Below are 24,444 nucleotides of genomic sequence, written 5' to 3' on the forward strand. Positions count from 1 at the left end.
CCCTTCATCCTTTTTGTCCTCACTGCAGTTTTTGACAGTCATTCACCCCTTCCTGACTCTGGTTCTCCGTTGACTTAAGTAATGTTGTTCTGTCTTGGCCCTTCTATTTATCTGACTAAAAAGTCATTAATTGATAATCATTTATCAAGTATCTGCTATGTGCCAGGTGCTATGCTAAGCCCTAGAGGTACAAAAAAGAGGCAAAAGTCGATCTTGCCTTTAAGGAACTTGCCATCTAAAGGGAAAAAACCCCGCAAACAACAAGGTCTTCTGTCTTTTCCTCTAAAGAACTATCATCCAGCTCCATCTTCTTAAACCTAGATCTCCCTTGAGACTTTGTCCTGGGATTCTTATTCTCTCAATGCATTTGTATTTGATCCTGAAGGTGAAAAAGAGTTTGTGAGTGTGGGTAAGGAGGTGGGAATACAACTAATGTGGTTAAACTTGCATTCTAGGAAAATCACTTAGGTGATTCTCCTTAAGACCACATATTCAGGGCGGCACCTTCTCCACAACTAAAAGAGTGGTCAAGAGGCACTCAGAGCTTAAGTGACAATTCTAGAACCCCACGGCCAGTATCTATCAGAGGTGGAATTTGAACTTGGGTCTTCCTGACTGGAAGTCTAGGTTTTTGATCACTTTCTGGTCTAGGCCAATCAGGCTATTCCATTGAGTTTCTGAGAGCTCTTTATGATCTCTGTTTGGAGGAATCCCAAATTTATATACCCAGTCCTAACCTGTCTGCCTGCTTGACATTTACACCAGATGTCTCATAGGCATCTCAGTTGTGACATGTCCAGAACAGTATGATTATATTTCCTGGAAACCCTTCCCATCTCCACTTTCCATCCTCCCAATCACCCAGGAGTGCCCCATTGGAGCAGTCCTTGCCTCATCCCACTTCCTCATCCACTCAGTTGTAAACTCTGGTCAATCCTTTTCCAAAGTCTCACTCCAATATTCTCATCACCACTGGACAGTTCAAACCCTTAGAATCTCTCATTGAGAATCTATCAATCATGGCTTCTGATCTCTACCATTTCTATCCTTCAGAATGGCAGCCAAGTCAATATTCCTGTCATTAATTTGACTATACCCATTAGTGGTTTTCCATTATCTCTGAGATAAAATACAAACTTTTCACCCTGGCATTTACCAATCTGGCCCTCGTGCCTTTTGGACATCATCTCATTATTCTTGTTCACACACTCATGATCAGGTCAAATTGAGCCATGTGCTGTAAACTGAACTTGTGCCACAGTTTTCTTTTATTGTCCTGCCTCAGTTTCCCTAAATTGTTCTGCCTTGATACCCCTGATTGTAAACCCCACCCCCTTCCTAACCATTAGGACTGATATAACTTAGGGCTGGCTACTCTAGAGTCGTAAATTGTAAATGTTTAATCTCAGATAAGGAGAGATCTTCTATTTCAGACATCCTGGCTCCTAAGTCTTCCTAAATTATCAAGAACTTATGTTCTCACCCTCCAACCTGTTAGAACTGGATTGATGGTCCGTTGCTGGAAATTCCCACTCACCAGGACTTTTTACCCCCTCCCCCATAAAAATCATTGGAATCACATTCAATACTAAATTTTTTGAGACAAAAGTCCAATTCAGCCCAGGAGAGAGAAGGGGGGAAGGGAATGCATTCTGACCTGCCCCCAGACAGTTTCTCCCTCTCAGAAATTCAAACAAAATAGTCTCTATCTTGCCTCAGTTTCTCCGGCATTACAAACTCCAACATCCCCATTCCTATATCCATGACTATGTCTACTCAGGAGGACTATGTCTCCCCTCTGACCCTCCTTCCTCTCCATCTTGACCTCGGGTTTTGATTTTTTGTTTTGTTTTTACCTTTCCTGCTCTGCTTCCCTTCCTCTCATAAATGTTCAAAAAATTATGTTGCCTTTAGTCTTTAATTATTTTGCTACAAGTTGTTTTCCTAACCCCAAGTAGAGGTAAACTTGAAGGGAAGGATTTTTTTTTTTTGGGTGGGGGTTATTTACAGCCTCAAATGCCTTAAATTTGGCAGCATAGTAGGCATTTAATGATTATTTAAATCTTATTAGATAAGTTCCATAAAGGTGGGAAACTTCCTTTTTTCCTTTACTTTTATCCATACCCCCCCCAAAAAAAATTCTTAGAGTGCCTAGCAAACAAGAGGTGCTCAATAAATGGCGATTGACTGGACTGAATTGCATTCGGCTACCCCCCACAAAGTACCTAGATACCTCTGTATCTGTAGGGGGAAGAAAACTAGTTTGGAGTCTGGCTTTGCTATTTACTAAAGTCATCTATTAACAGACATTTATCAAACGCCTGCTGTGTACAGGTAGCAAGGGGCTAGGATCTTTGCAAAAACAAATAGGATATTGGCCTTTGTCCTCCAGGATTTTAGTTAAAAGGAAAGCGGGAGTTGGAGCTTGGAATCATGGAGTTCGGGGAAGCCCAGAAGTGTTAGGAATATCTCAGATGCAATTTAGTGCAAACTTTTCATTTTAAAGAGAAGGCAGTGGGAGGTGGGGACTTGCTCTAGATCACAACAGTACTAAACATAAGGCAGGAGTCCTGGTCCCCGGGGAGATAAGTATCAGGCAGCATCGAGGCAAAGGGCTGGTTGTATGGCACCGTGTAAATTTTCTCCTCTCTGGGCCTGTTTTTGTATCTGTAAAAAAGATGGGCTTGAACTAGGTGCTTTCTAAGGTTCCTTCCAGTTCCATCTATGATTTACACAATGGAATTTGCTAACCTTTTTTCCTCCCTCAGCTGAAGCTTCTCTTGTGTATAGCATGGTGAGTCCCAGTATGATCAGAAGGGAATAAAAAGACAGGCCAAGAGGTTCAGGCTCATTTTTAATTCTCTTTAATATGGGGATAGTAGCTAAGGTAGATAGTATGGCTCAAAGTCCCTCCTAAATCCAAAGAGCTAGTCAGCATCTGATTAAAGGGAATAACTACTAGTTATTCAATATTTGAATCTTAACTGCTATTTTCTTTGGAAACAATCACCATAGCTTGCACAATTATTACACTTAGTGCAAATTTGAATCCATGTGATCTTTTCCAAGGGGTCCACTGTTCACATTATTTGGGGTAAGATTGTTGTGATATTTAATCATCTGCAAGAACCTTTCCAATTCTATGATTTTTAGGTGCTTCATCTTTCATTCCCCTCTATTGGGCCAAAAGGGAGAACCCAACTACCCTTTGGGAGAAGCAGAAAACAGGCTGATTGTCACAACTCCAGAGGGCTTCCAGGCACAGACCAGAAAGCAAAGGGAAAAGCTCTGACTAATAGCAATAATCAATCCTCTCCTTCCTTCTCTGATGTAGAATGGATTTGAGTCAGTTAAAAGGCTTGAAATGTTGCTGCCAGTGTACAATGGAGGTGATGCCTTTTGAAGGAGAAATGATAGTGGGTGGCCTCCTCAGGGCAGAGTCCTGACCCAGAAATCTGGACTTTTCTCCCTTTTCCTCTTCTGTCCCTTCTTTTTGGGATAGGTTGTTCCTCTTTCCTTTTCTTTCACTCTCCTTCCTTCCTTCCCACCTCTGGGGTCTCTCTATCTTCCTCTTTCTCAAGTCTCTCTTCCTACCCCTTCTCTTGTCTCTCCTTCCTTTTAGCTTCCCTCCTTTCTATTTCTCCTCCTTTTCCTTCTCTTTCCTCCTCTTCCTCTCTCCTCCTCTTTCACTTCTCTTTCCCTCTCCTTTTCACTCCTCTCTGCCTCTCCTTCCTTCCCACCTCTCTGGTCTCTTTATCCCCCTCTTTCTAAGTCTTTCTCCCTGGCCTTTCTCTTGTCTCTCCTTTCTCTTTTTCCTTCTGTCCCTTTTAGTTTCCATCCTTCTTTCTATTCCTCTCCTTTCCCTCTTACTTCTCTTTTTCTCTCCTCCTTTGCACTTCTCTGCCGCTCCCTTCCTTCTTTCCCATCCCTAGGGCCTTTTTATCTCTCTTTCTCAAGTTTCTTTTCCTGTCCTCTTCTCCTGTCTCTCCTTCCCTCCCTTTTAGCTTCCATCCTTCTATTTCTCCTCCTCCTTCCCTATCCTTTTCCTCTTTCCTTTTTACTTCTCTTTTTCTCTTTCACTTTTCTCTGCCTCTCCTTCCTTCCTTCCCACCTCTCTGGTCTCTTTATCCCCCTCTTTCTAAGCCTTTCTCCCTGTCCCTTCTCTTGTCTCTCCTTCCTCTTTTTCCTTCCCTCCCTTTTAGCTTCCATCCTTCTATTTCTCCTCCTCCTTCCCTATCCCTTTCCTCTTTCCTTTTTACTTCTCTTTTTCCTTTTCCCTTCATCTTTTCACTTTTCTCTGCCTCTCCTTCCTTCCTTCCCACGTCTCTGGTCTCTTTATCCCCCTCTTTCTAAGCCTTTCTCCCTGGCCCTTCTCTTGTTTCTCCTTCCTCTTTTTCCTTCCCTCCCTTTTAGCTTCCATCCTTCTATTTCTCCTCCTCCTTCCCTATCCTTTTCCTCTTTCCTTTTTACTTCTCTTTTTCTCTTTCACTTTTCTCTGCCTCTCCTTCCTTCCTTTCCACCTCTCTGGTCTCTTTATCTTCCTCTTTCTAAGCCTTTCTCCCTGTCCCTTCTCTTGTCTCTCCTTCCTCTTTTTCCTTCCCTCCCTTTTAGCTTCCATCCTTCTATTTCTCCTCCTCCTTCCCTATCCTTTTCCTCTTTCCTTTTTACTTCTCTTTTTCTCTTTCACTTTTCTCTGCCTCTCCTTCCTTCCTTTCCACCTCTCTGGTCTCTTTATCTTCCTCTTTCTAAGCCTTTCTCCCTGTCCCTTCTCTTGTCTCTCCTTCCTCTTTTTCCTTCCCTCCTTTTAGCTTCCATCCTTCTATTTCTCCTCCTCCTTCCCTATCCCTTTCCTCTTTCCTTTTTACTTCTCTTTTCCTTTTCCCTTCATCTTTTCACTTTTCTCTGCCTCTCCTTCCTTCCTTCCCACGTCTCTGGTCTCTTTATCCCCCTCTTTCTAAGCCTTTCTCCCTGGCCCTTCTCTTGTTTCTCCTTCCTCTTTTTCCTTCCCTCCCTTTTAGCTTCCATCCTTCTATTTCTCCTCCTCCTTCCCTATCCTTTTCCTCTTTCCTTTTTACTTCTCTTTTTCTCTTTCACTTTTCTCTGCCTCTCCTTCCTTCCTTCCCACCTCTCTGGTCTCTTTATCCCCCTCTTTCTAAGTCTTTCTTCCTGTCCCTTCTCTTGTCTCTCCTTCCTCTTTTTCCTTCCCTCCCTTTTAGCTTCCATCCTTCTATTTCTCCTCCTCCTTCCCTATCCTTTTCCTCTTTCCTTTTTACTTCTCTTTTTCTCTTTCACTTTTCTCTGCCTCTCCTTCCTTCCTTTCCACCTCTCTGGTCTCTTTATCTTCCTCTTTCTAAGCCTTTCTCCCTGTCCCTTCTCTTGTCTCTCCTTCCTCTTTTTCTTCCCTCCCTTTTAGCTTCCATCCTTCTATTTCTCCTTCTCCTTCCCTATCGTTTTTACTTCTCTTTTTCCTTTTCCCTTCATCTTTTCACTTTTCTCTGCCTCTCCTTCCTTCCTTCCACCTCTCTGGTCTCTTTATCCCCCTCTTTCTAAGCCTTTCTCCCTGGCCCTTCTCTTGTTTCTCCTTCCTCTTTTTCCTTCCCTCCCTTTTAGCTCCCATCCTTCTATTTCTCCTTTTTGCCTCTCTTTCCTTCTCTCCTGCTTTGAGTCTCTTTCCTTTTTCTCTTTCCTTATCTCTCCCTTTAATCTCTTTCTTTTCCTTATTTTCTCAAATTCGTTTTTTCCGTGTCTTCTCCCCGCCCGGTCTCCAACTGGCTCTTGGCTCTCTGTTCCTCCTCCCTGCTCTTCCTCTCTCTCCTCCAGAGCCGACTGTAGACTTGTGCACGCGCACTTCCGCAGATGCCCCAGGAATCTTTTCTCTTCTCTCCCAGGGCACTCTGGGGCCGTTCTGTACACGCACGCGCACCTTCCCAAGAGCCCTGGGTGCTGAGAGGGAAACTGCGGTCGTTTCGCGCAGGCGTATAATTCGAGCGTCCCAGCGCCTCCCTTTCCTTCTTTTCCAAAGCAGTCTTTTTGCTCATGCGCACATCCTCCTACCATTCCCGCTGGGGAGGAGTGATGGATGGTGGGCGTGAACTTTTTTTTTTTCTCTTCAGTCTCAGAACACACCTGGGTAGTCCTGCGCACGCGTACATAACCGGGAGCTTCGGGATACTCCTTCGGGTCTTCCGGGGGAGACGCGTAAGCAGGCGCGCGCACGCAAACCCACGTACCACGTAGATGCAAACGCCTGCGTGCTGACGCAGAAGCGCTAACGCGAGGACGCCGCCGCGGCGGCGAATGACGCGCGGATGACGCGGATGACGCGCGTCCCGGCCCGGCCCGGCCCGCTCCCGCCGCTCCTCCTCCTCAGCCGCCGCCGCCGCCGCCGCCGCCTCCTCGTCGCCGCTCCTGGGTCCGGCCGCGGCGGGCAGGCAGGCAGGCGGGCAGGCGGGCGGGCGGGCCGGCCTGCCTCGGGGCTCGGGGAGTCGGGGCAGCGGGCCCGGGCTCCGGCCTGGCTGCCGAGCCTTCTCGTTTGTCCCGCGGCCTCGGCTCCCCTCGGGGGCTCCGTCTGGGCGCCGGCGCCGGCTCGGGCCCTGAGCCAAGGTGAGTGACGGGCTGCGTGGGGCGGGGGTGCCGGGATCCGGGCAGGAGGTGAACTCAGCATCGTGGCCGGGATGCAAGCGGGGTTCCCTCCCCAACCAGGAGGGTGCCCCAGATCCTGAGTAGCGGCTCGGAGACTGCAGCGTAAAAGGCCCTCCCGGGAAACTGAGTGCCCACCCCCCGGAGGCAGCCCGCGGGGCCTCCTTCCCCGTCTTGATCGCAGTCCTAAGTTGGGGGGCGCGGAGGTGGAGCTTTGCCGGCCCTCTCTCTCTTCCAGAGTGCCGTTTTTACTAGAGAGGGAAACTGAGGCGCAGAAAGGCGCCCCGGGCCAGAGTGCTGCTGTCAGCCGCCGCTGCCGGCCCTGAGGCTTCTCCCAGTCAGCTGCATGGAATAATGCCTCCTGTTTCCCCGAAGTTTCCTGCTGCCTCCCGGGAGCGCGCCCTCTCCCCCCACCCGCACCCCGAGGTCCGGGAGCTTGTGCCTCCCGGAGGGGGGAGGGGGGAAAGGACCGGCCACTGGGTCCGAGTCCGGGGCTTTGGGTTTGTGTCTCCTGTGTCTCATTCAATCATTTAAGAGCCTGCTCCAAGAAGGGCTGCTCTCGGTCACAGGGTCTGGCATCCCGAGATGGCCTTGCTGTCCACGGGCCCTTCTCAGTATCCCCTGTTTTTCTGTGCTGCTAGACCGTTTCTAGAAGCTGTGGTAGCCCCTTCCCAGGGGCCTCTGGGGCTGAGCGCTCCCCCGCCCCAGCCCCTGAATAATTTAATAATTGAGCTGCTTTTTGTTGGGGGTCTCACCTGCGCTCTCCACACAGCCGGCGCACATGCCTGTAGGTTAGCCGTGATGGATTTAGCCCTTGTCCGTTCTAAGGATCAGTTGCTCCTGTTGGCTTCTGGAAAGGTGATGGGGTGTCGAGGATATTTTTGGTGAGGGTTTTTTTGTACCAGGAATTAGGAAGATGAGGTTATAAAAGTTTTTTTTTTTTTTTTTTAAATAGCAACCAAGAAGAAGAAGTGCTTTTTAAGAAGTCACCAGGTTCCTTTTAAAAATTTTAGGAACTTTATTCTTAATGAAAAATGATGACTTAACTTTAGCACATACCAGTCTTTTCTGTCTTCATTCAGTTAGAACTCTTGGCCTTTAGATACCTGGGACTTGCTCTAATTTTCCCCGTTCCTTAATGTCTGGGTAGCACTTAGGGACCAGGGTATCTTTAAGAAGACCAAAGCGTTGCTCTTTCATCGTAACCCGGGCTGATACATTGAGTTTGCACGTTGTTCTAAATTGCTTCTGGATTCTAGGATTGCATTTGATGCTTGTGATCTGATTTTTTATTTCAAGATGATGTGCGAGGTAATGCCCACCATCAGTGAGGCAGAAATTCCCCCAGGAGGAGGTGGGAGCCATGGTTCGGGCTCCCCTTTACAGCCAGATGCTGATTCACATTTTGAACAATTAATGGTCTCCATGTTGGAAGAAAGAGATCGTCTTCTAGACACGCTTAGAGAGACTCAAGAAACGCTTGCCTTGACTCAGGGGAAGTTGCATGAAGTTGGCCATGAAAGAGATTCCTTGCAGAGACAGCTCAATACTGCACTCCCCCAGGTATGTTGTTTTTAATCTTGATCCCGCTTAGGGTTTTTGTGTGGTGTGAGTTGGAAAACTTCAAATAAAATTCATTATTCTCTGTAAAATAGTCCGTAGGGCCACGGGGAGTGGGAGTTTCTTGAGGCAGTTTTCTGCCACTCAGTGGAAGTGAAACCAAATGAATACACATCTGATTTCTAGACATTCCATGTTCCGTATTCCTTCTTTCTGATTTGCGATAAAATGGCTTTGTCTGTGCATCTGTCTTACGGGGGTGAGTAGCTGCAGCACCCGAGGATCTTCCTGATTTCTCTGTACCCAGCGCTCTTTGCACGTGGAAATTTGGGTGAAAGCCACATGTAGCTCGTGCCTGGACTTCGTATTGTCCGCTGCTATTCAGTCACCAGCACACAAAGTCCATCCTTCATTGTTTTACTATGGAATCGTGACGATCTGAGTCCAAATACATGTGATCTCTTGGAAGGCACCATGTTCTCTGGACTGACTTGTTCCAGAGCCAGCCCCTGTGCATCCCTGCTTTTCTATTTAATGGGGAACTCTTTAGAAATGACTAATGGGGAAAGTAAAGGAATCAAGAGTTTGTATCATTATTGAGTATTTTGCCTATATCTGCAGATGGATAGAGGGATCTCTGACTCAAGGCTGGTCATAGCTACAGGAGCTCAGACAGTGGATTCTGAACATGAGTGAGAGCTTAAAATAGAAAGACCAAAAGCTTTGGCGGGTCTCAGAGGTGTTGTTCCTGTGATGATGGTAATTATAGAATGGTTTAAAAAATATCTAATTTTATGTATACTAAGAAAGGGGGGTGGTGTGGGGAGTAAATGTCCAGATGCTTTGGTACAGGACATAGGAAGAGCTGAATTCACATCCAGCCCTAGATTAGCTCTGTGACTGGCCAATTGTCAAGGCCTGTCCATTTACCTATACGACATCTCTGGAATACATGCCCTTCTCTCCTGACAATTCATATTTGCCAAGCCCTCATCTTCTGGTTTGTTAGAGTAGCTGCTGGGGTGAGATGGGGTGTGTGATCTGTCTGCCCCAAATCTCTGTCCCTCTAGCCATCCTCCCCTCAGCCACCAAAGGAATTTCTTCTAATTGATCACACCATTGGCTCCCTGTCATGTGCAGGTTCTGTTTGCCATTCAAAGCCCTTCATGACCCAGCCCCCTTCTGACTTTCTGTCATACTTTGCTCCCTCCACATACTCTTTAACCTAACGATCCCGGCTTCCATCTTTCAGCTCTGGACTTTCTTTCTGGCTCTCATCCCTGGAATTCTCTTCCTCAATTCTATCTCCTCACCTCTCTGACGTCTTTTAAGGCCCAACTAGAATCCTGCCTTTTAGTGGAAGCTTTCTCCAACCCGTCTCAATTGTAGTACCTTCCTTTCCTTATTAGATTGTGTGCTTCTTGAAAGACTGTCTTTTGCCTCTTTCAATCCCCAGTATTTATCACAATGCCTGGCACACATTTTATGCACTTAATAAATGTTTATTGAATGAATGAATGACTTGGCCTCAGTGTGCTCCAGTTTCCTCAACTGTTTAAAGTGGGGATAATAATAGCATCTCCCTCGAAGACTTGGGGGGATCAACTGAGATAATCTCTGTGAAGTGCTTAGCTTAGAGCTGAGCACATAGTAAGTGCTATGCAAATGGTCCTCCTTCCCAGTGATAATAGTAGTTAGTGGTGTGTGCCAGGGAATCCCATTCTCAAAGAGTGAGCATGTGCTGGGAGGATGGATCGCCGTACATGGTGCTGCCTGTGGAGAGAGGAGCCTTCACTGGGGAAACTAGCAGACCTGTTCTGTGCTAGCTTCACTTCTGGAGCTTAAACTTGATTGTGGGATTTTTTTTTCACTTGGTAAGAAGGTATCTCTAGTTTCCTCATGAAAGATAATTTGAAAATGGGTATTTACTTAACAGAAAATTTGCATTTTGTAATCATCTCAGCTGGGACATCTCTTTTCTCTTTCTGGGAATGAAAGCTTGTAAAAGGACATCTTAGGGAAATTGAGCTGGAGGCTAGAATTGCAAAACTTAAAGCTACAGTTTTTTTCTTTTGTACTTAATCTGTTCCATTTGGGCCTGTGTTTTGGAGCCTTTAATGTCAGTATTGATTAGTCATATGACCCACAAGAAGGGCAGGAAATGTTACATCTGTACCTTAGTGCACAAAGGAATTCTAGCCCAGTGTGTCAGGCTGCCCGAACATGGGTTTGTCATATAATTCATGAGTTTGATTTGGAATTAAATGAATTTAAAGATCTCTTTGCTGTTCTGGTCTTTGCCTCTGAGATTAGTATGTCATGTGAAAAGGAGTAACCTTATTTGTTCTCTTTGAATTAGTCCATTTTACTTAGGATATATGCAGTTAAATGTCCTTTTATGCAATTTTTAAAAGTGATTAATCAATGAATTGTTGCCAGCCTTCTAATAAGCCAAACATTGGATTTTCCTTTTTAGCAACAGCAATTCCATGTTAGTTCTATATGCTTTATTTGGGACGAATAATAAGCATATTTAAAAATAACTGTTTTTGTTAGAATCTCGTTCCTATAAAGCTTAATCATATGTAGTTGCTCACATTCTGTCGGATTGTACTTCAGGGCTTGGCAAAGTTTTTGCTTATTCTCAGTCGTACTCACTTTTGTTCAAGATAAATGGTTTGCTACCTGACTTGGTTGTTGTAATGTCACATTGCAGCTGGGTTTGGAATCAGGGAGACCCCAGACCTGGTATAATTCTGGTACCTTGCTGGGGTACCCTGGACAGCACTTACCTCGGACCTGATGAAATCAATCACTTTTCTAGTACTTGGAAAAATGAGAATGAACAGGTTCTTCATTGGCAAGGGTATAATCATAAGCAACATAATATACGTTACTGGTTCAGGATTGCTTCAGTGGAGGGGCCAGTAAAATGATGACTCCAGTCCAGGCATGGAAAGATACTTGTGTGGCTGAGTGCCACAATATCAAAACATTGGCTGTTAGTGTCATCAGGAGCAGCTGGTGGTGTAATGGATACAAGGCTCGCCTTGAGGCGATTTCAGCCTCTCACTTTTTGGCTGGATGGGCCTGGGTCAGTCCCAAAGAGATTTCTTAGCCTCAGTTTCCTTACCTGTAATATCGAGATAGTAATAGCACCAACTTCATGGGATTTTTGTAAGTGTCCAATGACATGACATCTATAAAGTGCTTTTGGGATGCGTGCCGTCATCATTGCTGTCCTCCCTATCCTTGTTTAACATGTTGGTGAATGAGTTGGAGAATGACTAAAGGACCCAGGAAGTGAGTTTTTTGGTGTGGTATTTGACACTTAGCACCTGCCTGGCATGTGCTAGGTGCATAATCACTGATGATTGGTGGACCAACTTTCCTTCCCTTTATATTGAGAAATTGAGAACATCCCCTCTGAGTTCCCTCTTTTGCATTCTGTACCATATACTCTTATTACCCCCATTCTTGCCTCTTTTGCATCAGTTCCAGAGAAGCAGAGGTACTTTTTTGCCAGACCCAACAATATTTTTGTCTTTGAGTATTTCCTGCCCTTTTCTGTTGCTTCCTTTTTCCCATCTTCATTCCTTCCTACTTTGCCTAAGAATATTCCACCTCCTCTCTATAAGACACCTTCACTGGTCCCTTCTGTTTGCTACTTCTTTTTGTCTTTGTGGATATTTTTCCCCCTCCATTTCAAAGTCAACTCTTAGAAAAACTCTTAGAAAAAAATGATTTACTTGACTTTTCCTCATTTTCTTTTGACTTCTGGACTTCTCTACTCAGTCCATCTGTCTTGCCCTGAGTCTTTAAAAACATTTTCAGAGGGTTTTTTTTTCCTCTTTTCTTTTTATATCACTTTACCTTTTGAATATATTTTTCTTTACCTCCTCTCCATTTGCATTCTTTGTAACAATTATATTGAGTAAAATCTGAAATGACTGAGGAAACAAAGGTTCAACCTTCCGAGCTATTCATTTATGAAGCAATGTGTGCCAATTGCCTAACAAACCAGGACCAGGCCTCCTTAGTTTGGCACTGATCCTTGAAAACAGGTGGAAACAAATTTTTATGCATTAAAAGAAAACAATGAACAGGATATAAGCCAAGATATAAGATTAGGTAATTTGATTTCTAATTGGAGGAAAGATCAAGGCTTTCCAAGTTGGGAGGGGGAGAGAAAATAGATTCAATTCCCCCCATGTGTTTGTATTCAATCAAAAGAAAGACACAATAATTGACCAATATGACCAATATGGGGTCTGTTTTCAGATAAGACATATGGGTTACTTGTGTGTAATCATGAGAAAATTTGCATCAATTTTTGTATCTAACTGGGTTTCTGGTCCTAAAGTGATCAAGCTTCCCAGCCAAACAGGACTAGTTCAAACAGTTCAATAAAATTTTCCATTATTCTCCTGACAAAAATAAAGAAGTTAAGAGGAGGGGTTTGTTTAGGAGTGTTCCATGCTGGACAGGCTGAGTTAGGGAGGCCCATTAGACTTTTGGGTAGAGAAGGCTAGTGGGCAGTTGGGGAGATATATGCCTATGGCCAAAGAGAGAGAGGAGCATTTGTAGATTTGAAGGTCATGTACATTGTGATGACAGTGAATTTGTGGGAGCTGATTGTGAGATCTCAAGAGAGAGAGTGTGGCCTGGGAGAAAACCATGGTGTACAGCCCAGTAGAGGGGACAGCACATGGGAGAATACCATGGTGTACACCCCAACAGAGGGGACAGCACATGTGTGGTGAAGCTGTGGAAGAATGGCCCATGTGATAGAACAGGGTCAGAAGACTGAGAAGAGAGTATGTTAAGAAGGGAGTGATCAACAGTGTCTAAGGCAGGGGATCCTGGGAGTGAGCCAGGGGCTGAGGAGGAAGTGGGTGGCGATGAATGGCCTGTTATGTCTCATTCCCCTTGGTGCCCTCTCCAGTTCAGCCAGATCAGCTTTTGTCCTAGTTCCCATTCCATCTCCATCTCTGCTTCTGCTCAGATCTTATCTGTGACCTGAAGAGCCCCTCCCAGCCTCCTCAGCTGCTCATCCCTTCTTCCCCCCATGCTTTGTTTTAAGTGTGTGTGCTGTTTCTCCTTTTTGTATCTCCAAGTGAGAGTTCTTTAGCCTCTCGTTTTCAGAGCCAGATCTGATCACTCTTTCACCTGATCGATGGCCCCCTTCCTCACACTTGCCCTTTTCCTGAGCAGAATCTTTGCACTTCTTTCAGAAGATCCTCACTGGGCATGGTTTCAAGTTGGCTGTCCAGCTTGTCGCTGTTCTTAAAAGGTGATGCCCGCCCAGAACACAGTACTTTCTCATGAAACCTGACCAAAAGCACACAACCGTATTACAATCTGAATTCTGGTTTCATTCATTCCATTTCATTCATTCATTCCGTCATGTCTGCCTCTTTGTGACCCTATTTTGGGTTTTCTTGGCAGATGTACTGGAATGGTTTGCTACCAGCTTGTTTTCCAGAGGAGGAAACTGCCCAAATTGTGTTAAGTGGCTTATCCGGGGTCACCCACCCAGTGTCTGTAGTCAGCTTTGAATTCAGGAGGATGAACTTTCCTGACTCTAGGCCTAGCACTCTATCCAATTTGCTTTTTTTTTTTTTTTTTAAACTAACCTCATTCTATGATTTAAGTTGAGTTTGCAGCTCGTTGATTTATGATGCTCACTAGTGATTACTCCCCTCTTACACTGCAGTTTAGAAAAATCCACACTTAGATTGAACCCAAATCTCCTGACTTGGAGTCCTTGTTGTATCTTGGCATAAACTTGGTTGTGCTCCTAGCCAGTGTTAGGTAGAAGCCAGTGGTAGAGCACAAACTTGAAAAATGGACGGATCTTTGTGTGCTGTCGGCAGAGGCTGACATTGGACTGAGAGAGAAGCCTGGGAGCAGCCATGGGGGGGCCTCTCCTCCATGACTCCAGCACGGAATGTCCATCCCGCTATTCTGTATTCACAATGACTTTGGGTAACCGAGAGGTGATTTAGAGCCAGAGAGCCAGTTTCTGAGGATGTCCTGTGCCAAGGGAATCCTTTACCCCTTCCCCGCCTCTGTTCTCTGAGTCTCTGGTGCAAAGATTCTGGTGGCCTCCATTGGTGGGAAGAGTGGATTCACTGAAAATTCTTCATATCAATGAAATCATAGATCAATTCAAAACAGAATGAAACTCCCCATAATGCTTTATGGTTTACAGGGCACTTTCAGAAAGTGAATAAATGAAGTGATAATAATAGCTAATATTTATATAGTTCCTGCTGTGTGCCAGGCTCTGTGCTCAACACTTTATAATTATTATCTCCTTTGATCCTCCCAGCAACCTTGGGAGGGAATTGCTATCATGATCCCCATTTTACAGTTGAGGAAACTGAGACACACATTAAGTGGCTTGCCGGTAGTCACATATATGTCTGAGGATGAATGTGAATTGAAGTCTCCCTGACTCCAGGCCTGGGGCTCTTTCCCTTGTATCCCTGAGCTCTTCAGAGGCAGGATATGTCTCTCATATTGTAGCTGAATTCTACCTTCTTGGTCTAGGGTTACATGGCTAGCAATAGCAGAGTTGAGAACCTAATCTGGATCTCTGTGGCTCTTCCTGATCGGGTGATCTTTCCAGAGCATCAGGGCACCCCCACCCCTTACCTCCCCTCAGCCAGAAACGAGTCATTGGCTCGAGGCCAAGAAATACTGGCTTCTGGGCTCACAGGCTCAGGACTGGAAAGGTCCCAAGGACCAAGTTCCACCTTTTCATTTTACAAGGTGAAGCAACCTGCCTACGATTAACTAGTAGTAACCCTCCAAGAAGAAATGCACGTGCTCTGACTCTTTCCACTGGTTATTTTAATTTAAAATTGTGATTTATTGTCTTATGCTGTGCAGGCTTTTACATGACACATTTTAGTAAGGAAATTGATTGAGTTAAAGAAGATAGAGATCTGTGGAAGACACACCAGTAACTGCCTTCCTCCAGGCAGTTACAGGTTTAGCTCCACACCAAGTCCTTGGCTCCTTTTCTCAGTTTTCGGAACATTTGACATGCTTCTTTGGAGCATGAGAGGCATGAACCGGCTCTGAAATTAGCCCTTCAAAAGGAAGAGCCTTCGCCATTCACCTTGTCTGGAAGGCTTGAGCTGACCTTATCTGGGGAGGAGACTGGGGAGATTTCCCTCTGAGTTCTACTTACATTCCTGCAGATGACACTCTCACATAAAACTCGAGGGGAAATTTGAGTGATTTTAACATTGTCAAGTTCTGGCACATTTTTCTAAACTTTGTGCAAAACCTTGTAGATATCCTTGGGTAACATCAGGGGGCCACCAGAATCCCTTCCTGAAGAAAAACACACAGACACATTACCCATCTTTTATTGGATTTGTGTTTATTCTGTTAACTCTTTCCCAATAAACTTTTTTTTTTTTGGGGGGGGGGGGAGGCAAGGCAATTGGGATTAAAAGTCACAGAACTCATAAGTGTCAAGTGTTTGCTGGATTTGAACTTGGGTCCTCCTGAATCTCTAGGACCAGTGCATCATCTAACTGCCCCCTCTCAATTGCCTTTTAACCTGATTTGGCCATTCCCTTATTTTTTTTTTTTTCTTTTTCTTTTCTTTTCTTTTTTTTTTAAATAACTTTTTATTGATAGAACCTATGCCAGGGTAATTTTTTACAGCATTATCCCTTGCACTCACTTCTGTTCCGATTTTTCCCTTCCCTCTCTCCACCCCCTCCCCCAGATGGCAAGCAGTCCTTTACGTGTTGAATAAGTTACAGTATATCCTAGATACAATATATGTGTGCAGAACCGAACAGTTTTCTTGTTGCACAGGGAGAATTGAATTCAGAAGGAATAAATTACCCGGGAAGAAAAACAAAAATGCAAGCAGTTTCTATTCATTTCCCAGTGTTCTTTCTTTGGGTGTAGCTGCTTCTGTCCATCTTTGATCAATTAAAGCTCTCTTTATCGAAGAGATCCACTTCCATCAGAATACATCCTCAAACATTATTGTTATTGAGGTATATAATGATCTCCCGGTTCTGCTCGTTTCACTTAGCACATTCCCTCATTTTTGTGAATTTCTGAATTTCATTCTATTTGCTTGTATTTGACTAAAAAAGAGACACAAATGTGTGACATAAGAGCCAAGAGATAGTTTGTATGTTATTATTTCATATCAGATTTTATCTAATTTCATGTTTGTGCTTCTTAACTTTGATGTTAAGTTGTAGTTAACCTAGTTTAGTTGTAGTCCTTAAAATGGACATTTTGTAAATGGAGACAACCATATTTAAAAATATATCAGATATAGTTAACATATTTAACATATACTTTAACATATTTAACATGTATGGGACTACCTGCCATCTGAGGGTAGAGGGAAGGAGGAGAAAAGTTGGAACAGAAGTTTTTGCAAGACTCAATGTTGAAAAATTATCCATGCATATGTTTTGTCAATAAAAAGCTATAATAAAAAACCCAATTATATGCTAAAAAAATTATATTGTGTGTGTTTGTGTGTGTGTGTGTGTATACCAGAATATATTATTGTATTCCTTCAGATGAATATCTAGGAAGAAAGGATTCTTTCAGAATAACGTGGGTTAGTCATGTTTCAAAAATTGTTTGCATTTATATCTGTATTTTTTTTTTCAGTTGAATGTGTGTCATGAAATAGATTCGTTGATTAACCTATTTGAGAAACAAGTGTTTTTGTTTTTAATAGAAGACTAAATTTAAAAAAAATCTTATCTATTTTTATATCACCTACATTTCCCAGTGTATTCTTTCCTCTGTCCCCTTGCAGAGAACCATTTCTGATAAACATTTGAAAAAGGAAGTAAAAAACACATCAGCAAAACTAACAAACTAAATAAAAATCTGCCATAAAAAGCAGCGTCCTATGCCTGTAGTCCCCCAAGTCTGCAAAGAGCCATAGAGTGCTTATTTATAATTCTTTAGACATTCAGTTTTTATTTTCTTGTTTTCATTGGTGTAGTCATTGTGTGGGCAGCCAGTGGACACAGTGCCAGGCCTAGTCGAGAAGGCTCATCATCCTGAGTTCAAATCTGGCCTCAGATGTTTGCTAGCTGGGTGACCCTGAGCAGGCCACTTCATTCCCTGGAGAAGGGAATGGCCAGCCTCTCCAGTGTCTTTGCCAAGAAAAACCCCAATGGGGTCAGACAGGGTCAGACTGGACGGAACAATTACGAAAGCTGCAGTGCATGTGTAGGACCCGCAGACCTCACTCTGCTTTGGTCCCTCTAAATCTTCCCCTGCTTCTCTTTCCCGGTGATATTCATGCCCTCGCCTGATTCGCTGCTTCCCACTTGGGGAACATCTGCAAAAAGTGTTGCTATAAATAGTTGGGCGGGTGTGGATACTTTATTCCCGTTTTAGCCTCATGGACAGTGGCTGTTCTCCTGGGCTGTCTCCCTTTGCTGATTGGCCGGGCCGCAGCCTAGTGAGGCTCTGCTTTCTAAATGCCGGAAGCGTTCCGCCACGCTCTCCCACCATTCACGCGGCTGTAACTCACATGTATTTCTTGGCAGTTTGCACGTTTGGTTGCTTTGATTTTGAGCTTCATCTGCTGATCTGGAGGGTGTCACAGAGACTGTGACAGAAGTTACCTGTTGGCCCTGTCAGCCCCCGGATTGACTTGCCCGGCATTCATCGACATCGCCAAACCTTTAGCTGGCAGGGCTATTAGCGGTTCAGAGGAAGTCCCGGTTTTTTGTTTGGACTTTTCTTTTGTATCGGTGGCTTTTGCGCCTGGCACAAGCTGCTGTTCTTAGGCCTTAATTCACTTGAATAATTAATTCTAGCATTAAAATAATTACATCCTCTATGGTAAATGTGCAGAAGGGACAAAATTAGATCAGGGTTTGTTATCTAATTTAAACAGAGAAATCCCAGCTGCTGGTGCTAAACAGGTTTTTCTTCTGTTTAGCCTTACATAGCATAGCTTAGGATAGTTTTTTTCCTCTGAATAGTATAGGCCAAATCCCCAAGAGACTGTCCTAATTCTTTTGTTCCAATGGAAACTTCTTGTACAGAATGTTGCTGGAAATAAAACCATCACAGCGTGAAAATATTTTTGCTCTGCTGAAATGCCTATTGCAGTGATTATTTGTAGAGGGATTGTATGCTTATTTTTGCCATTCTCCTTGAACCAGTTTTATATTATTTTTATTTGTATTTATAAAATGAATTTTCATGAAGTTTTAAAATTACATAATCAAACATCAGGGCTGAAGGAAAAAACCTACTAGCCTGCTCTTTGTCAATGAAGAACTTTTTTTTTTCCTTCCCCTTTTGGGGGCCTGTGGAATGGGTGCTGGGCTCTTCCTAGTGCAGCTCATCTTTTCAGCTCTGAACAACCTCACTCCCCCTTTTGGAATCCTCAGGTCCTCATGTGATTTCTCCTCCCTGTGACTTTGTATTGATTTTATATTTACTAATCAGTTCAGTAGATTACACACCCTTCAAGGGCAAGGCTGTTTTTTTGTTTTTGTTTTTTTTTTTTTGTCTTTATATCCCAGGGCCTACCTAGTACTTAGTTTTAGGTATTTTTGTTGAGTTCAGTGGAGAGTGAATGCGTGTATGTGCAGGTTATATATGTTTCTATTTGCACCCCTGACCCCAGATGGAGATCACAATCTCTTCATGCTTTTGACTTTTTTTGCAGTTTACTTGGCTAACAAACTCATCACTCAGCCGGTGGCTACTACCCTGGTGTTGGGCTGGCCCCATCTATGCTTGGCTGCCCCTCTGACAAAAGATAGCTAGGCCTGTGCAGTCTGGGCTGGACCTGCAGGAGCTTGTATTTCCTTGGCCTGATCTACAGGAGCCCAGTTTCACCTCCACACTGTCTTGGAATTAGGGAAATAGAACGTCAGTGGAGGAACATGCTGCTCTGTTATTCATTCTCTTTTATTCATTCACTTGTTTATTTATTTATATGGGACAGAAATTCTTTCAAAAGATGAAAACTACTTTAAACATTTTCATACGATGATCCTTAGTGGGAACTGTTTTGGACTCTTACTTCGTACAGGACCAGTTTTGGAATGATTTTGAATATTTTTTTTCCTTTGGAGGAGAGGGGAAGTATTCAGAATAACCCCTGAAAATGTCTGTTCTGAAAGTCTAAACTCAACTTTCTATCTGTCTGAATGCGTGTATTGTGGCCAAACCTCCCAAACCAAACAATAAAAACTGGTGAACGGGGAAGAACAATTAGCACATTCATGGTACTTCTTGGGAAGTGCAATTATTTATCTTTAATGAGTTCATATTTTGTTTTTAAAGTATTTGTTCCTTTCTTTTTCTCTAGTGAAAAGAATTATCAATTGTAGCATGGTTCAGGTGTTGGTGAGGTCCTGAGACAATGAATGCAAGCAGATCCGAGTTGTACTGGCAGAGTTGGTGAATGTTGCTATTGATGTTTCCCCCTGGTACTTGAATAATTTAGTGAGAAAATAACATTAGATAAAAGTATGTAGAAAAGATGCCTATTTAAAAGCCCAACTTGTATTATCAGGGAGAGCCCAATGGCAGGGTTTGTTTGGGATGGTAACTAATACTGGGGCTTGGACAGTGCCTACTGTAGTGCTGTTAATTACCTAGTAAGTAATTACTCTGGGATGATTGAGCATTTCTGAGTCCTCCCCCGTCTCTCTTCCAGTGCTGTGCTTCCTCCCAATGGTCTCTGGTTGAGAGTCTTGATGGTGTTCCTCCTTTAAATAGGTTGCTTTTGTTCCTCTCCACGGTTGTAAGCCTCCTGTTCTCAAGGGTTCTCAAGAAGAGGGCTACTTTTCTTTGATGACTGATTGGTGATTCATTTGAAAGCAGGCTTTACTTAAAAAAACAAAATGAAGAAATACATACTTGGCTCCTGTTGTGTCTAGGCCCTTTATGAGAAATAAGGGGGCAGAACCAGGTGGAAGTAATTTGGCCTTTGGCAGTTAGTGTTGAAGTATTTACTCTTTAAGTGTATACTGGCAGTCAGGAAGTGGGCTGGCTGAGAGGAGAGGGGCCAGGAAGAAAGTGGGAAGGGCTCATTCCTCACTCCCAGCAACCACTTGGCTCCAGGACTGTGGAGGTGGCTGAGCAGGTGGGAATGAAGACTTCTCACCTTTTGCTGGAAGGGGAAGCAGGGCTTACGGCTTCCTAGCAATTCTGATTGAGTTTTTGAAATATGCTGCTCTCATTCTTCTCAACCTCCCCTCCCCCACTGTCCAAATGAGCACTTTCTTTGTTCTATCCTTGGCCAGAAGCTCCTCCCCAGTAAGGATTAGGTAGTCATTTCTCTAATGGCAAGTAGTAGGTACTTAATTAATGCTTATTGCGTGGTCTTCAATCTGTATGCACACTGTTTGCCTGAGTTCAGGCTGCACCACTGTAAGGGAATCCTTGAAATGTACCCCCCAGGATCTAGCATGGGATAGCCCTTAGCTCAGCAGACACCTAGAACCTGTTTGTGGCATTGAATTTATTCTTATGAGATGGTGAATCATGGTTTCAGAGAATTCTATTACTTCATCTGCCTAATAAAATTAGTAAGATCTGGATGCAAACTTTGCCATGGATAATTGAGAGTTAAGTATGTTATTATTGATTTTATATGGAAGATTGAGTATATTTTTATTAGTTTATAGAACCAAATAGACAGCTTCATTATTAACATGTACTTATATTTTAAATTCAGATTTTTGATGTTTCTGTTTCCAAGTGATCTGCCTTTTTTCTTAGAACGTTTCCCTGTATTGAAATATGGTAAGGGAGAAAAGAGAGCATTCTTGATGATCCTTAATTGTAAATAACTTCACTTTATGGAGCCTTTCTCTCCCCCCTCTCCCCCCCATTAGCTTCAAAGTGCTATTGGCTGAAAGAGCAACCTCTTAGAATGCTGTGAACTTGGCAGGGGAATTCACAGCTTGGCTTTCAAGAGTCTTAATTCGCATTCAGAGGAGAAAATGTCATTTTGTTCTTCTTCGACTTCTTCTGCAAAGATTCTCTGCTGGGAAAACTGACTAGCTTGCTTTCTTACCCATATAATATTTGATGCCAACACTAATATAAAAATTGATTTCGTGCAGTGACACGTACAGAGAGGTTGATACATGTGAAGAAAAGTTAAAGGACTGTTTTAGACTAATTCGTAATTGAGAGATGCTGAAATGAACCTGTCCAGTCCACTCAGCCTTTTTTCCCTCACAACTTTATTTCAGGAAGAAAATGTGCATTTGAGGTCAGACCCTATCTCAGACTCCTCTAAATAGAAAGCCTGATTGGAGGAGAACCATTTTAGGCCCAAACAATAAACTAGTGGTATGGGAGATGAAACATTTTTATTTATGTGTAGTTTAGCACTTTAGAAAGTACATTTGTGGCTAGATTTAGAGATGCAAGAGCTAAGATGAGACTTGCATTGGAAAGCTGCAGAATCCTACCCTGTTCTTTGAGGGGGAGTTGGGAAAGAAATACAAGGGGCCAGGAGTTAGGCGAGCATCCTGCTGTAGGGATCCTTGAGAAAAATGAGGAGATCAGGGAGGGTTATTTTGAAGTCATTACATTTTGACATTTTCCTCTAGGAATTTCTGTATAGCAGAAATTTGTGTTTCTTATTGCCCTTGTATGTAGAAATAAAAACATAAGGTGTATGATTACTAGAAGTTCAGGGTATCCCAAAAATCTTAGTGCCATTTTAAGCTTCAATATAGACATGCTCTTGTGTCTAATTATGTTATATGTAGTTACTGTACGTATTTGTATTCTGGTGATTCTGATTTTGCTGTTTTTTGTAATTCATGTTGTGTCATAGTACACTTACCGTACTATTTAAATATTAGCTGTTTTGTGAGATATATGGAGTGTGCTCAGGGAGGACTAGCACCTCTGATGGGAGGCTTGTCAGACCCTTTTCAGGACGACGAAGGCGGCTGAAGCGGCCTCTGTGGCGCACCAGAGTCGCCCACTGCATCCCGGGCTGTCAGCGGTCTTGACTTTGGTCTTGCTATGAGACTCTGATGACTGGAAGAGGGAGAGAAGCTGACCCTCAGTGAAAGTCCAGTTAATGACCAGTCCAGACGTCACTTGTGATGTTCTTGGTCCTCTTGGAAGGATGAAAACAACAAGGAGGCCCTTATGCTTGTTGACCTGTGAGAGTGCTAAGTGCTTCATAAAGAGTGCTTGGCTTGACTGAGATGAAACTTTGTAGGACTGTTTATTGGATAAGTTTTTGGTCAGCACTTTATTTTATAAAACCGTTATATACAAGATGTTTTTTCTGATGCCCCAGCTAAATTACCTGCCATAGGGAAGGGTCCTGGTAGAATGGAAAGCACCACTAGTGATTCTTGGAATGTTCTCTAAATTTAATTGAGATAATAGAGATAGAAGCTGTAGAAAATTGGAGTTAGTTGATTTGAGAATGTAAGGTGAAATATTAGGCAGGCAAGATTCTCGTTCCGGTTTCCCAGTATTGACTGACAGATGGATTTTCTAGAAATCCCCAGTGTAAGTTTTTGTGATACAGTTACAAATCTGGTTAAAAAAAAAAAAAAACGAGTATTGCTTTGAGTATCTTAGGTGTAGGAGTAATGGCTAGGAAGGAAAAAGGCATGAAGGTGGCATTGTTTGGAAAAAAAAAATCATCAAAAGGATTTGTTTCAGTGATTTCCTGATGGGAGTTACTTTAAATTCTAATTCTATTTTGTTTTGAACTGAGTAAAATTGCTCAATGTGTCTTCTGTGAGCTTTCATACTTCTTAGCTGAGAAAAAATGGGTGCAGTTTTGTTTAATCTAAGTAAGGAGTGTGTAAGTGATGACTAAAACAATTAACAATGATGCTTATAAAATTGAAGACATCACAATAGCATTTACCTGAAGGGCAGCTAATGATACCACCTACAAGCTGGAATACTCTACTTAAACCATCAAATTTGCATTTCTCCTCTCGAGCCAAACTACTTTCCTGCCTATTAGGGAACATTAATTTTCTGGATTTATCTTTTTCTCCACACCTTAATTGGACATTTTTGTTAGAGTATTTTTCTCTGTTACTTTCATTTCTATTCTTGAGGAGCTATGCCCAATTTAAAGGAGAAAACAGTGAAATCTCACAAGTAAGAAATAAGAAACATTGTTTTTGTGACATAAGAAATACTGTGTATGTGTTTGAGAGGGGAAAGAGTATGTGTGTGAGGGAGGAGAGGGAGAGCATCAGAGTGAAAGAGAGGGGAGAGAGGAGGGGAATCAGAAATCTGTAGAGGGGAAAAAGGAAGGAGAGGGTGAGAAGAAGGGAGAGAGAAAGGCACCTTTGTGGCATGTGTCCCATTACAGGAAAGAGGGGTGGGTGGTTTGAAAAACAAAATTCGATGACCTGATCGGGATGACCTGATGACAGATTCTGAATGCGATATGCAAACCCATGGCACTTTCGCTATCACTGTAGTTTTTACACAAATGTTGAGTGTTCAGTTAGTTGCTCCCTGGAAGGAGATAATTTGGGAAGTGTATTTCATGGACAATGGTGCCATTTCAGCAGACCAGATCATACCTTCTTACGCTTAGGGAGAGAGGGGATAAGTGGTTCAGAATGTCCGAATATTGAATGACTTTAGGAAATGCCAGTATTGTTTCATTTCTTGATTCTATTTAAGAATCTTTGACTCCTTTTAGTACAGAAGGAAGTTATACAGTTTTGTCATTGTCTTCTCTCCATGATACTATTCATCATGCAGACTCCAAATACGCTCATGTCTGGGTGGGGGCCAGCTTCTTTTCCAAATTCTCTTTTAGACATATCCCCTCTTTTTAGTTAGTAGGGAAAATGGCTCTGAAGTTCCCTATCAGCCGGAATGATAGGATGAGCCACGATTGGCTGGGGGGAAGAGGGGAGTTGACTCTGGCTCCTGTTTTCTTTCTCCTGAATGTTCTTTGCACACAATTGCAAGTGGGATTTCCCCTCTACAGATTTCTGTTTGTAAGTATCCAGAAAGGCCTCAGTGGATAAGGAGCTAGGAGGGAACTCGGTGTTTTCATCTGTAGAGTTTGTTTGTACGATATGTAAGTTCCTTCTTTGCTCCAAACATAAGATCCTTTGCAAGTGAGACCAGAACAGAAGCCATTTGCTTGGAGAAGAAGACCTGAGACTCCTGCTGAGTCTGAAAAGTGTGGTTTGGAAGGGAGAGATGGAAGAAGAAAGATAACTAGCCAGTCATGGATCT

At 43.3% G+C, this 24,444-nt stretch overlaps 1 protein-coding gene across 10 annotated transcripts in view; it reads left to right on the forward strand.

The window, feature by feature from the left end:
- Positions 1–6,457: 6,457 nt before the first annotated feature.
- Positions 6,458–24,444, forward strand: part of PPFIA1 (PTPRF interacting protein alpha 1) — a 97,989-nt gene continuing 80,002 nt past the window's right edge. For 8 of the 10 annotated variants that reach the window (XM_051967559.1, XM_051967562.1, XM_051967563.1 and 5 more), the window contains exons 1-2: positions 6,459–6,603; positions 7,939–8,202. In XM_051967559.1, coding sequence (XP_051823519.1) covers positions 7,939–8,202 — 264 coding nt within the window. In that variant the 5' untranslated portion in view covers positions 6,459–6,603. Of the gene's footprint in view, positions 6,604–7,938; positions 8,203–24,444 lie in introns of all 10 variants that reach the window. The other 2 variants (XM_051967568.1, XM_051967567.1) reach the window with 2 other exon arrangements.

The sequence above is a fragment of the Antechinus flavipes genome, chromosome 6, assembly GCF_016432865.1.
Source record: "Antechinus flavipes isolate AdamAnt ecotype Samford, QLD, Australia chromosome 6, AdamAnt_v2, whole genome shotgun sequence".
Lineage (NCBI taxonomy): Eukaryota > Metazoa > Chordata > Mammalia > Dasyuromorphia > Dasyuridae > Antechinus > Antechinus flavipes.